General features: G+C 52.2%; 1 protein-coding gene across 1 annotated transcript; it reads left to right on the top strand.

Annotated features, from left to right (window-relative positions):
* The first annotated feature begins 555 nt into the window (after positions 1 to 555).
* Cldn15 (claudin 15) lies at positions 556 to 8,854 on the top strand. The gene is made up of 5 exons (XM_052168140.1): positions 556 to 2,048; positions 6,116 to 6,280; positions 8,090 to 8,171; positions 8,253 to 8,372; positions 8,460 to 8,854. The coding sequence occupies exons 1-5, from the start codon at positions 1,832 to 1,834 to the stop codon at positions 8,560 to 8,562; spliced, it is 687 nt and encodes a 228-aa protein (XP_052024100.1). The 5' UTR covers positions 556 to 1,831; the 3' UTR covers positions 8,563 to 8,854.
* The last annotated feature ends 4,823 nt before the right edge of the window (positions 8,855 to 13,677 follow it).

Genomic DNA, 13,677 nt, shown 5'->3' with positions numbered 1-13,677 from the left:
CGGCCCGCTCTACCCCACTCCAGGTTCCTCTGCCAGCATCTCAGCCACACCCTTCCTTCCTCCCCTATCCTGAATCCACTTGGAAGGAACAAGGAACCTCTCGAGGACACGGCAGAATCATGGGAGAGAACAGTGAACAGAGGGACAGCAAGCTGGGATTTATGATTCTGCTCTCCTCTGACCCACACAGCTGCCTGGGAGTTTTCCACTGCAGGGGGCCCCCCTGGGCTTCCTCCAGAAACCTCCGCCCTTCCCTCCCTTTGTCTTCCTGCCCCCTCCCCTTCCTCTGCCCAATCTTTCTCCTTGGGGGGACACTGATGACGCAGGGTGAGAGAGGAAGCTGTGTGGAGATGGCAGGGATTGTGGGGATTGTTGGCACAGGATAGCCCAGTCCCCACCTGTGGGATGCGAGGCAGAGGTCTTACGGTGCGCGCTCACCCCACGCCCGCTGTGCCAGGCTCTGCGTGGGTCTGTTTGGCTTCCCTGCATTCTTGTCATTCCGCAGCCCCTGGCAGGCTGGCTGGGGGGGTGGGAGGAGGCACTTGAGGGGAGCACAGAGGAGCCCGATGCAGAAAGGGGATGGGGAGTCACAGTGGGCAGAGCTCTGCCTCACAGGGAAAGGGAGCCTAGGGCCAACTTGCCAAGCAAGACCAGGAAGCAGCCAAGAAGGGAATCTATGTTCAGACAGGTGCTCGGATGGGGTGGGGAGCCCAGAGGCTTCCATTTATCATAATTAATTGAGCTGGTGAGAGTTCCCAGTAAGTGGACAGGAAGAGACATTAATCAGAATCATAGTGCCTCAGGCCTATGATCCCCTCCCCCCCTCCCCACCACCCCTGGGCCCCTGGCCCCTGGCAGGGAGATCAAACTGGGTGCCAAAGAGTCAAAGGTTAGCTGGAGGGACAATTCAAGTTCAGGAAGTTTGGAGGAAAGTGGAATTCGGTGGCCTCACCTCAGCCCCGTGGCAGCCAGATCCAAGCAACCGACGGGGTAATGATAGAGCCCGCCCGGGAGCTCTGATCTCTAGTCCCAACTCCCATTACAACCCGAAAGCCAATAACGTTGTGTCAACAAGACCGAGAGCCAGAGTCAAGCCCAGGGCCCTATGACAGTGCTGGAGTCGTAGGTGCCAGGTTGGCAGGGTTTGAGAGGTCTTGTCCCCCCATCCCCTCCAACTGACTCAAACTTCATGGTCCTTGGCGATTTACGAATCCCATCTCTAGGGTCTTCAGCATCGCAGGTTGCTCTCATGCCTTCTGAGTCCATCGTGGAAGGCTGTAGCGGGCCTGTTAGAAGTTTTCTTCTCTAGACGCTCTGGTCTATCGGGTCCCTAAAACGCTTTGTTCCTCTGATTTCATTCCCTGGCCCTGGTGACAGCTGAGTCAGAGACAGGCCACTTCCCCTGGGTTCCTAACGCCTCCCTTGGGGGCTACTCCTTGGCTGTATCCCTAAGTCTCCTAGTAAGTCCAACCTCCCCACTCCTAGGGCGGGGAGTCCCGGGCTAGGCCGGAGGCCGGGGGAGGGGGTGGACTTTTGGCCCGTTTATTCCCTCCATCACAGTCAACAGCTGCAGAGCGGAGCCTGCTTGGCTCATTCCTCTGACCTGCCAGGAAGCAGCAGAGCCTCCCAGAGACCGGGCAGAGGCGATCAGACCTGACCTCCAGAAGACGGCAGACAAGGATCGGATCGCAGCCGGAATAGCTGACCTATTCCCTGCTCAGCCTTCCTCAACTTCTCTTTTGGGGCCTAAAGCCCCTAGAATTCACCTGGAGGTGCCACCTCTATCTCAATCCCTGGGGCCCAAGCCCCCTTGGGGGACCTGCATTCCAGCATGTCGGTAGCTGTGGAGACCTTCGGCTTCTTCATGTCAGCCCTGGGACTGCTGATGCTGGGAGTGACCCTGGCCAACAGCTACTGGAGGGTGTCTACCGTGCATGGGAACGTTATCACCACCAACACCATCTTTGAGAACCTATGGTACAGCTGTGCCACCGACTCCCTGGGAGTCTCCAACTGCTGGGACTTTCCGTCCATGCTGGCCCTCTCTGGTATGGGGTGAGGGAGGTTCTAGGGGACAGGGAGAGGTTGTGGGGGGGCTAGGTGGAGAGACCCTTGAGGAAAGGGTGGAGGTGGGTGCCTTTGGGCACCATAAGGACGCAAGGATTTCAGACGAAGCCCTTGGTTCTGGGGCAGCTACAGTAAAGGGTGCTGCATGGTCCAGAATGGGACTGGTGTGGGTGTCACACACCGTCCCCTGCCCTCATGTGTGGTCCTTAACCAGCTCGGTAAGGTTTCCAGATGTGATCCGGGCCTTTGCTAGCTCTGGGCCTCGGGTAAATGATGGAATGAATTTGGTCGTAGCCACCTGCAAGCTACGAGTAATACGGTGCTAGTGCCACAGCGGTCACAAGGCCTCTAGGCAACAAAACTGTGCAGGTGCACACGGGGATGTTGACAGTATTTTAGTGGTTTGTTCTGGGAAGGCTTGGCTCAGTTGGCAGGGGTGAGACCAAGACTCCATCTTGTTGGTTGAATGCCAGCCTCAGTAGCTCCCCAAAACATCCACAGTCTGGGGTTCTACCTGCCCCGCTGAAGCTCTGGCCGACTCCGCTCCTTTGTCTTGGAAGGGAGTCTACTAGGAAGTTTAGGTGGATGCTGGACAGGTGGTTATGCCGATGCGCCATATGTGTTTGGGACTCAGAGTGTGTTTTGTTGTTGTTTTTGGTTTATTCTGTTTGATGACTGCAACCTAAATTGGGCCCAAATCCTTCTTTGGTGCCTTCTGCCCCTTTCTTTCTCACCTCCCTCCCCCCTCCCCTACCATCATTTCCCCCATGGGATCCCCAGACACACACAACACACGCACCGGTCCAAACCAAACAGTAGCTCCTCAGACCTCTTACGTGTGTATGCCCATACCGTCTGCTCTCCGGCAGCCACTAGATTTCCTCGTCTTCCCCCACGCTCCAAAGACTAAGAGCCAGTGACCGTGAACCCTCTCTGGCTGCTCCTGCCACTAGATTCTGGTCTTGCTTTTCTGGGAGCCCAACTGCCGGTGATGAGTACCCGGGTAGGGGGATCTGAGACCGGTCCAGGGTGGGAAACAGAACGCTGTGAAATGGCCTCATATCTGGAAGATGCTCTGAGCAGAGATCGTGTCTAGGTGAATCTCTGGTACTCCACTTTCACCAACTCTTCTGAGGTGGCGAGCTGCTAGGGCCTCTGACCAAACCTTTGGAAAAACCTGAATCTCTTCTGGGCCACAAACTCAGAACAATAAGTGGCCAGTTGGGACCACGCATAGAGTCAACTCAGCACCTGGCCAGTCTGCCGCATTCCTAGAGTGCAGAGGACATTTTGCTGTGGGCCTAGCCACCTAAGAGGGACCTCACATGGCCATGGCGTGGCTGCTCTTTGCCTGTGAGAGAACTTGACTTTGGAGGAGAGTCACATGGGAATTTGATGGGGGGTGATGGCTATGTTCTTTGGTTTGGATTAGTGTATGTGTGCGTGCCTGTGTATATGTGTGCTCGTATATATGTGTGCATGTGTGCACAGATATGTATGTGCTTGTGTGTCTGTGTGTGTGCACGAGTGTATATGCACACACACACATTGTTTTGAGACATGGTGTTGCTATGTAGTCTAGAACTGGAAAGGATGCTCCTGCATCAGCCTCCCAAGTGCTGGCATTACAGGTGTGCACCACCACACCTAGCTTTTCCTTTTACATAGCCAGTCCCCTTCCTTTATGCAATCTATGCTTTTCAGACGTGTTTACACTGTTAACCTCATTTGGTCAAAGCCAGACCGCTCTGCAGAGTTGAGCAGCCTATCTAGAGGCAGAGGAAGTGGAGAGGAAGCTGTGATTTCAATTTACTGTGTCTGAGCTGAGGGCCAGTTCAGTCCTCTGTGGTCTGCTGAGTTCCAAGAGGGATCCTCCCCCGCCCCCCCCCCTTGCGCCGAGTATTAGAGATTAAACTAAGAACCACATGCATACCAGACAAGCATGCCTCCACTGAGCTGCCCTCTGCCGCCCAGTGGAGGAGTCTAGGCCAGTGTTCTACCACTAAGAGCCACCCCAAGCCCTCACTGGGGAATTGCAAGCAAAATGCTCTACCTCTGAGCTACAGGGCCAACCTCCTTTGTATATTTCATTTTGAGACAATCTTGCTGAGATTCTCCGAGCTAGCCTTGAACTTACAGCCCTCTTGAGTCCTGTGGTGATTTCCGGCCTACCTCACCAAGTCAGGCTTAACAACCAATTAATGACTTTATACCTGTGCACCTGCAACGCTAATTGGCCGCTGACTGGATCCACTGACCCACAGGCCCTTCAGACATCTTTCCTTTGTTCATTAGCGACCTTCTCTGCACATTAAGAATTAGTGGGAGAACTCTCTCTCGAAGGTGTGGCTGGGAGTCATAATGTCCTCTCAGAGAACTTTGTCCCCCACCTCCCTACCTCTTAACTCCAGGCTACTTTGATCTCTTCCTGGCAGAGACTCAAGCCTTTCGTCTTCCGCACCATGCATGCTATGGGCCCCACCCAGAGGAGGGGTACAAGGTTCTGGAGAGTGTTTGACGACCATCAGAAACAGGAGGAGGAGCCAGCAGCTCCCTTTGGCTTTGAGAAAAGGGAAACTGAGGCACCAAAAGAGTATGATCTGAACTGGCTGGGATGGAGTCCTAGACCCAAGTTTCCCATCTTCCATAGTCCTCTACCCTCTGCCCTGAATCATTGCTGCCCCCTGCTGGTTACTCTGGAAGAAACTCAGCTCCAACCCAGAGTGTCCAAGGCGTTGGGTATGGTAGTATATATACATCTCTAATCCCAGCAAACCCAAGGTTGAGGCAGGAGGATCAAGAGTTAGCTATGCAGCCGGGCATGGTGGCACATGCCTGTAATCCTAGCACTTGGGAGGCAGAGGCAGGCAGATTTCTGAGTTCGAGGCCAGCCTGGTCTACAGAGTGAGTTCCAGGACAGCCAGGACCACACAGAGAAACCCTGTCTCAAAAAACCAAAAACCAAAAACCAAAAAAAAAAAAAAAAAGAGTTAGCTATGTAACAAATTTAAGGCACATCCAGTCTATGTGAAACCTTGTCTCAATAGATAGGTAGATGGATGGATGGACGGATGGACGGACAGACAGATGGACAGATAGCTGGGTGGTGGGTGGTGGTACACCACGCCTTTAATCCTAGTGCTTGGGAGGCAGAGGCAGAGGCAGAGGCAGGCAGATCTCTGAATTTGAGGTCAGCCTGGTCTATTGAATTCTAGGATAGCCAGGGCTACACAGGGAAACCATGTCTGGGGTTGAGGTAAGGGTAAGGGAGAAAAAGGAAGGAAGGAAGGAAAAGGAGAGGATGGACGTCTTGAACCCTCAGTTGAGTGTCTAGTCACCTCTCCAATCATTTGTAATTCTGCCCTAATTGCATGAGGCTAGGATCTCAGGGAGAGGCTGGGACGGACAGGCGGGAAAGAGTAGGGCGGGGCTTCAGTTTTCAGTAGGCGGGGCCTGTGGGAGCCATCATGCGGGCTGGGTGAGACTTTCTGTTGAGGCTCCTTTGGGGTCAGCCATCCTTCTGCCAGGAAGGGGTCATTCGTGTTCTCTGTAGGGTGGCCTGATGAACTCGTCACCCAACGTGACATTTGGTGGCGTCCTACTTTGGTTTGTTCTTGGGACCTCTAGAGGAAGGGATACTAGAGCTGTTTACCCCCTCTCTCCCCCCGGGACATGTGGGTTGTATCCCCAGCGTCATATAAACCAGGCCTGGGGGTGTGCCTGTCACACACACACACACACACACACCGCACGGTCGAGGCAGAGACAGAAGGATCAGAAGCACAAAGCCATGCTTACCTCCTTTAACAAGTTTGGGGCCAGCCTAGACTACTTGAGGCGTAGTCAGGCTGCAGGGTGAGAGAGGAGGAAGCAAGGCGGAGCACAAGAAATAGGAGGGAGGCTGGAGTGGCTCCTCAAGGGGCGAGCATGTGTGTGTGTGTGTGTGTGTGTGTGTGTGTGTGTGTGTGGTTTTGGGTGCAAGAGACCGGCAGGAAAGCGAGAAGGAAAGGCTGACGGCTCTCCCCTCCCCCTCGCTGTCCACTCCCAGGCTATGTCCAGGGCTGCCGAGCTCTCATGATCACCGCCATCCTCCTGGGTTTCCTGGGCCTCTTTCTGGGCATGGTGGGGCTCCGCTGCACCAACGTGGGCAACATGGATCTCTCCAGGAAGGCCAAGCTGCTGGCCATTGCAGGGACCTTCCACATCCTTGCTGGTAATTGGGGGAGAGAGGGGACACACGGGGGTGGGTGGGCGGGGTGTCTCAAGGCCTGCCTCCTCCTCTCCTGCTCTCGGGGCAGGGCTAGCCTCGCCTTTGGGGTGACCCCAGCCCTCTGTGGCTCAGCCCCCGCCCCCACCCTGTGTGCACTCTGCAGATCTCGAGACCACCACTCAGTGTCCAAGAAAGGGTTGTCTCTGCTCCCATCTGAGCCAAAGCCCAGGAAGGCCTGAGAGACTGTGTCCTTCCAGAGCTTATGGCTGGCTGAGGGATCGGAGTCAGGGCACGCGTGCATGCGTGCACACAGCCACACACACACACATACAGCCATATATATACACACACACAACATACACACATATACACATACATACGTATATATCACACATACACAACAACATACATAATCACACGTATATACAACATACACATATACACATACACACACTACATACACACAATATACACATGCTCACTCACAGTAATAATGTACAGATGGCTTATTCCGTCCAGCTTATTACATCGTTGCACACATTTCATTTCTTCATGATAAACCATGCAGGACTGGTGACTTTGTGGTGTCCCAAGATTGGTCCACAGATCCCCAGAGTGGATGGGAAGAAGCAGCTTCTGAAAGTTTTCCTTTGACCTCCATATGAGCACCTGCACTCACGTGCATACACACACTGAACAATAATAATAATAACGCTGAATAACAACAACAACAACAACAATAATAATGTTTTTTATAAAATAAAGCATGGTGGCTATTTCCGTTTCTAGAGCCTAAGCCTTGGAAAGGCCCCTTAGCCAGTTTGCTGGGGGAACTGATAGCCCACAGGGATGTCGGAGGCAGGAAAGACTGTGTGGACTGCGGGGCTTCCAACGTAGCTATTGTTACCATCTGGGGCGGGGAGGTCATGATTGGGTCATTTTCTCTGCCAGTTAAAGAATTACTAAAAGGCAGGAAAAGATCTCATGCTAGACAGATAGCAGGAGAAATCTTGAGCACAGCAGATGAATCTGCAGCTGAAGAAAAGCTTTTACTGGGGATAAGGAAAGCCCCATGCGGCAGACACACAGAGAAAGACTTCACAGAGCAGAGAGGGGATGGAGAAGTCAAAAGTCCAGTGTCATGTCAAGGACTGAGGTTTGTTTTTTGTTTTTTGTTTTTTTTCCTTAGTCTGAAGAGGCTTCCTAGTTTAGGGTTGGTCAGTTTGAAGAAAGGCAGGGTAGCTGATTGGCCGGCCATCATTGTGTAACATATCCTGATCGGGTATTGAACTGTTGAGTCAGCCCATCAGCGGGGGCGTGCTGGCAGGAGAAGCAAGGCCACAAGGCCTTTGTTTTAAGCCGCCAGGTCCAGAAGGGAGGAAGAAGCGGTCATCTTAGAAGCTCACCGTCTTTATTACCCAGGCACGGCCGTTCTCCCGATCACCCAGGGAATCTGTTTAAGTTCTAGTCCGTCAGTCCGACTGAAGGCTAGTGCACTCTGTGTGCTGCTCATGTCTATACACTCCAAAGGTAACAGGATCAAGGTTATGCCAGGCTACATGATGACTTCGAGGTCAGCCTAGGCTTCATAAGATCGTGTCTTAAAAAGACAAGATCCCCCTGGGCCTTGTGTGGCCAGATGGCTGCAGTCTGAGGAAAGGAACCATTACTCTTAGACATGATGCTCCGCCCCTGCTCCTGCTCCTGCTCCGCCTGTCTCTCAAGCCCCTCATAGCTCACTTGTGGGGGATGGGATGGGTTTGTGCCCGTGAGAGGGGCACTTAGGACTATGTCCTCTGACCTTTTCTCCAGGCACCTGTGGGATGGTGGCTATCTCGTGGTATGCCGTCAACATCACTACTGACTTCTTCAATCCCTTATATGTTGGAACCAAGTAAGTGAAGCACCCCGCCTTGGGGACAGTGGGCGGGTCTCAGCCCGGGCTCCTCTGGGCTGACCTCTTCCACTCCTCCAGGTATGAACTGGGCCCCGCCCTCTACTTGGGCTGGAGCGCCTCCCTGCTGTCCATCCTGGGTGGCATCTGTGTCTTCTCCACCTGCTGCTGTGCCTCCAAGGAGGAGGACCCGGCCACCAGGTGAGGGGAGGAGGAGGAGGAGGACGTGGAGGGAGGACCACAGCATCCCATGACCCCCGTGACCCTGCCTTCCTCCTTATCCCACAGGGCTGGGCTTCCCTACAAGCCTTCTACAGTTGTGATAGCCCGCGCCACCTCGAATGAAAGTGACGTCAGCTTTGGTAAATATGGCAAAAATGCCTACGTGTAGGAGCTCTGGCCTGGTGGGCACCGTTTCTTGTCCCACTGTCTCCAGGACCTGCGGGTGGACCAGTCTCCAGTTAATAACCTCAGGACAGGCCAAATTTCCAGGCCTTGCCCTATGCCTGGAAGCCACGGCCCACTCTGGGCACACTTTATCTGGCACTCCAGCCTCTCCCAAGAACAGAAGCTTTAGGGGCAAATTACGTGGCCTCCTACGGCTGGACTCAAGGGGACGGAGGTGTCTGCGGCATGTGACTCCATATAAATATGTGCATAAATAAATGTATATTGTGATTGTTCAGGGGCCTCCAGGGGTCATTTTCAAGTCATAGGCTGTCAAGTCTGCTCACGTTGGGGCTGTCTCATCTACTGTTATAGTGTTCCAGGGAGCTGAGGAGCTGGCTCAGCGAGTTAAGAGTGTTTGTTACACAAGTATGAGGACCTGAGTTCAAATCCCCAGTACCCGGGTAAAAAGCGGGCCATGGACACACTCCTGCCACGCAAGTGCAGCGAGGGAGATGCCCTGAGGCTTACTGGCTTCCAGCCCAGTCTCAAGGGAATGAGGTGCATCGGGATGGAGCAGGGAGCTGGAAACCCGCTTCTGACCTTCACGGGCACGCAGCCTCGTACATAGACGACACACACACATGTACACATTCTCAACAAAAGGATTCCAAAGTGGGGGACTCGCTAACAACTGCTCAGTCACCCACCTCAGGAGACTCTTCATAGCTGTGGTGGTCTGGGCCTGCTCAAAGTTCCTCTCTGTTGACTTTTGACCTATTTTCTCACAGCCTCACCAAGGGGCAGTCGACCTGGAACGGGCGCTGGTGTGTGCGTGTGTGCTTGAAGTCCATTTGGGGTTGAAAATAAAAATACTTTAAAAGATGCACTCTTGGCGTGAATGTGTGTGTGCCCTCACAATGTGCCTACAGGTGCGTGAAGAGACCCAAAGAAGGCACCAGATCCCCCGGGACTGGGATTACAGGAGGTTGTGAGCTGGCCTGTGGGGGTGTTAGAAACAGAGCTCTGATCTTCTGTCAGATCTGCAAGGGCTCTGCTGAGCCATCTCTTTAGTCCCCTACCAGAGATTTTTTTTTCAAGACAGGGTTTGTCTGTGTAGCCCTGGCTGTCCTGGAATTTACTCTGTAGACCAGGCTGACCTTGAGCTCAGAAATCCACCTGCCTCTGCCTCCCAAGTGCTGGGATTAAAGGTGTTTTATTACCTTTAATCCGGCAGAGATATTTTAATACAGGCACAAGCTTGAGGGTCCAGAAAGAGGAACTCATAAGAAAATGGTGCCCAAGAAACTGGAAAGAACCCAGATGTCCCTCAATGGAGGAATGGATACAGAAAATGTGGTAAATTTACACAATGGAGTACTACTCAGCAATTAAAAACAATGAATTCATGAAATTTTTAGGCAAATGGTTGGAACTATAAAATATCATCCTAAATGAGGTAACCCAATCACAAAAGAATACACAGGGAATGCAATCTCTGATAAGTGGATATTAATTAGCCCAGAAGCTCTGAATACTTAAGACACAATTAGCATAACAACTGACTCCCATGAAGAAGGAAGGAGAGGGCCCAGGTCCTGGAAAGGCTTGATGCAGCCTTTCCATGGTACTGTAGGGGAGTACCAGGACAGAGACATGGGAGGGGGTAATTGGGGAATGGGTGGAGAGAAGAGGGCTTATGGGACATATGGGGGAGGGGGACCAGGAAAGGGGAAAGCATTTGGAATGTAAACAAAGAATATAGAAAAAAAAGGAAAGAAAAAGAAGAAAATGGTACCCAGCTGGGTTCAGCAATGCACGCCTTTAATTCCAGCACTCCTCGGGCCATCAGAAGAGGAAGGCGGATCTCTGTGAGTTCAAGGCCAGCCTGGTCTATAAATTGAGTCTAGGGCAGCCAGGGGTACACAGGCACAAACCCTGCCTTGAAAAACAAAACAAAACCCCCAAAACAAAACAAGAAAAAGAAAATGATACCCAAGATTATGGATATTGGCATTTTAAAGACTCTCAGAGAAGAAGGCATCAAACCGTGGTACAGGCTCCCCAAAGGGCAGCCCCGGGCACAGTGTCCTGTTTGTTTGTTTGTTTGTTTGTTTGTTTGCTTGCCTCACCCAGGCCTGAGTGTGCTCATCAAGAATGGGCCCTGCCTGATATGGACACATTTCTGTGGAAAAACTACAATAACTTCCAGAAAGAGGCTCTGAAGGCTGGTGTGCTGTTGGGACACTAAGTGGTCGTACTTAGTGTGACCAAGTACAGTTGGCACCTGATTAGGTTATATAAAATGAGCCCGGGAGTGGTCGTGCACCCGTGACCCCAGCACTTGGGAGGCAGAGGCCCGAGGATCAAGAGTTCAAGGTCATCCTTAGCTCTATGGTGAGTCTGAAGCCAGCCTGGCCTACAGGAGACCATGTCTATAAAGAGTAGCGGCGCTTAATCAGGGAGCCAGCTCAATGGGTAAAGTGATTGCCTTTCAAGTATGAAGACCGGAGTTCTATTTCCAGAATCCAAATCAAAAGGCTAGATGGCTGGGCAGTGGTGGTGCACGCCCTTAATCCTGGCATTCGGGAAGCAGAGGCAAGTGGATCTCTGTGAGTTCCAGGCCAGGCTGCTCTACAGAGGAAGTTCTAGGACAGCCAGGGCTACACAGAGAAACCCTCTCTTGAAGAAAAAAAAAAAAGGAAAGAAAAGAAAAGAAAAGGCTAGCTGTGGGAGCTTATGCTTGTAATCCCAGACCTGGGGAAATGGAAAGAGGGGCAGGGGGCTCACAGGCTGGCCAGCCCAGCCAAGACTGGCAGTCTAGGTGAAAGTGACAAACTGTACTTCAACAAATGTCAAGGTGTCAGAAGAAGGCACATTTGCTTTCTATTGTGATAACACTGTGGCCAAAAGCAACTTAGGGAAAAGGGGGTTTATTTTAGCCTCTAATCCCCAGGGCACAGGATGCTCGCATGTCCAGTAGTATTTTTGTAGAGCCCAAGCCCATCTGCCTAGGGATGGAAACGCCCACAGTGGGCTGGGCCCTCCCTCAGCAATTAGCAGTTAAGAAAATGCCCCCACAGAGGTGCCCGCAGGCCAGTTGGATCCAGGCAGTCCTCCAATTGAGACTCCTTCAGGTAATTTTGGGTTTGTGTCAAGTTAATAGCAGAAGCTAAATATTCGAACACCCAAGGTTGATCTGCACACACATACCCATGTACACACACACACCAAAAGAAAAAAGAAAAAAAAATGAAGCCACTAGACAGAAACCTTGAGTCCTGTGGGAGAAGCAGGGACAGGGCTCCAGCTGAGCAGGTGCCCCCTGCAGCACCTCTGGTGACCTGGGTCTGCCTCTGGGTTTTGGCAAGTGGCCCTTTCTTTTTCCTGTAACTGAATCCACACATCTACACCGACTGCCCTGCCTGCCTCCTCTTCCCTTCCTTTCAGAAAACCTAAAGCGAGTTGCATAACTGACCACTTAACGGTATCGCACTGGCTGCTGGGAGGGCTTCCTATTTCTTCAGCTGCTCTGTGGTCACAGAACTAGACATCTGTGTTTGTTTTGTTTGTCTGTGGTTGTTTTGTTTTTCTCTGTGTAGCCCTGGCTGTCCCAGAATTTCCTCTGTAGCCCAGGCTGGCCTCGAACTCACGGAGATTGGCCTGCCTCTGCCTCCTGAGTGCTGGGGTTAAAGGCTTCATCACCGCACAGTCCAAAGCCCACTTTGATTTAGTCTTCTCTCATATGTTACATCCTGACTACACTGTCGCTCCTCCTTCCCCTCTCCCCACCATCTCCCCTGTCTCCCGGATTCTCTTCCCCTCGGCCTTCCCTCAGGAAAGGGCAGGCCTAGGGACATCAACGAGATACTGCACATCGAGCTACAGTAAGACCAGGCACTGCTCACATCGAGGCTGGATGCGGCAGCCCAGCAGGAGGAAAGGGGTCCTAAAGGCAGGCAAAAGAGTCAGAGACCGTCCCTGCTCCCACAAAACACCAGGCATAACTGCCTTAGTCAGGGTTTCCATTGCTGTGAAGAGACACCATGACCAAAGCAACTCTTATAAAGGACAGCAATTAATTGGGGCTGGCTTACAGTTTCAGAGGTTCAGTCCATCATCATCATGGCAGGAGGCGTGGCCGCGTGCAGGCAGACAGGGAGCTAAGGAAGGAGCTGAGAGCTCTACATATTGTCTACAGACAATCAGGAGACACTATTGTCTGCAGGCAGCCAGGAGGAGGGTCTCTTCTGCCCTGGGCGGAGCCTAAGCATAAGCCCTCAAACCCCACCCCTCAGTGACTCACTTCCTCCAACAAGACCACACTTCAGGGTAGAGTCGCCTCCCATGGGCCAAGCATGTTCAAACCACCACGACAACCGAAACATGGACGCAGAGGACCTGGGTCAGACCTACACAGGCTCCCTGATCCCTGTGAGCCCCATGAGCCAGTGGATTCTGTGTATTTATTTAGTGTGCATGTGTGTGAGAGAGAGAGAGAGAGAGAGAGAGAGAGAGAAACATGTACACATGTGTGCCACCACATACATACGAAAGTCAAAGGACAATTTGTCGTTCCCAAGGATCAAACTTGGGTTGTCGGACTCAGCCACAAGTCACAAATGCCTTTACCCATTAAGCCATCTTACCAACCCCAAATTTTAGTAAGAACTTGTCTCAAAAGCCTTGAAAAACCTAGCTGGATCTCATTAGTAGCTAATTAAGGTCATTTGTCCAGCAAATACTTAGGACCGCTCCCGCTGTGTACTTAGCAGGGTAATTTCAAGGATTAGGTGATTACAGCCTGCAGCTACAACTACAGCCTGCAATCCACTTAGACAAGTAAGGAGTCTGGGATCCTGCAAACACGCCAATCTCAGCAGCCAGCACCACCAGCAACAGGAGCCTCTAGGTTTCCCCTGTGCTTCCCAGGAAGGTCTTGGTCCAATGCTGGTGACAATTCTCCACACCCCACTTCCGACACCCTAAGGGTTCCTGCGTACTAGTAGCATCAGGGACAAGCATCAGCCTGACTGGTCCCATTTCATCAAGTATCAGACAGAACTATCTGGTTCCTTCTCACAGCATTTTGTAACATTCCTCAGCCCTTGAAGCTAGC

This window comes from Apodemus sylvaticus, chromosome 22 (assembly GCF_947179515.1).
Source record: "Apodemus sylvaticus chromosome 22, mApoSyl1.1, whole genome shotgun sequence".
NCBI classification, from domain to species: Eukaryota; Metazoa; Chordata; class Mammalia; order Rodentia; family Muridae; genus Apodemus; species Apodemus sylvaticus.
The sequence above is the reverse complement of the archived record's forward strand: the minus strand, read 5'-3'. Positions and strand labels throughout refer to the sequence as shown.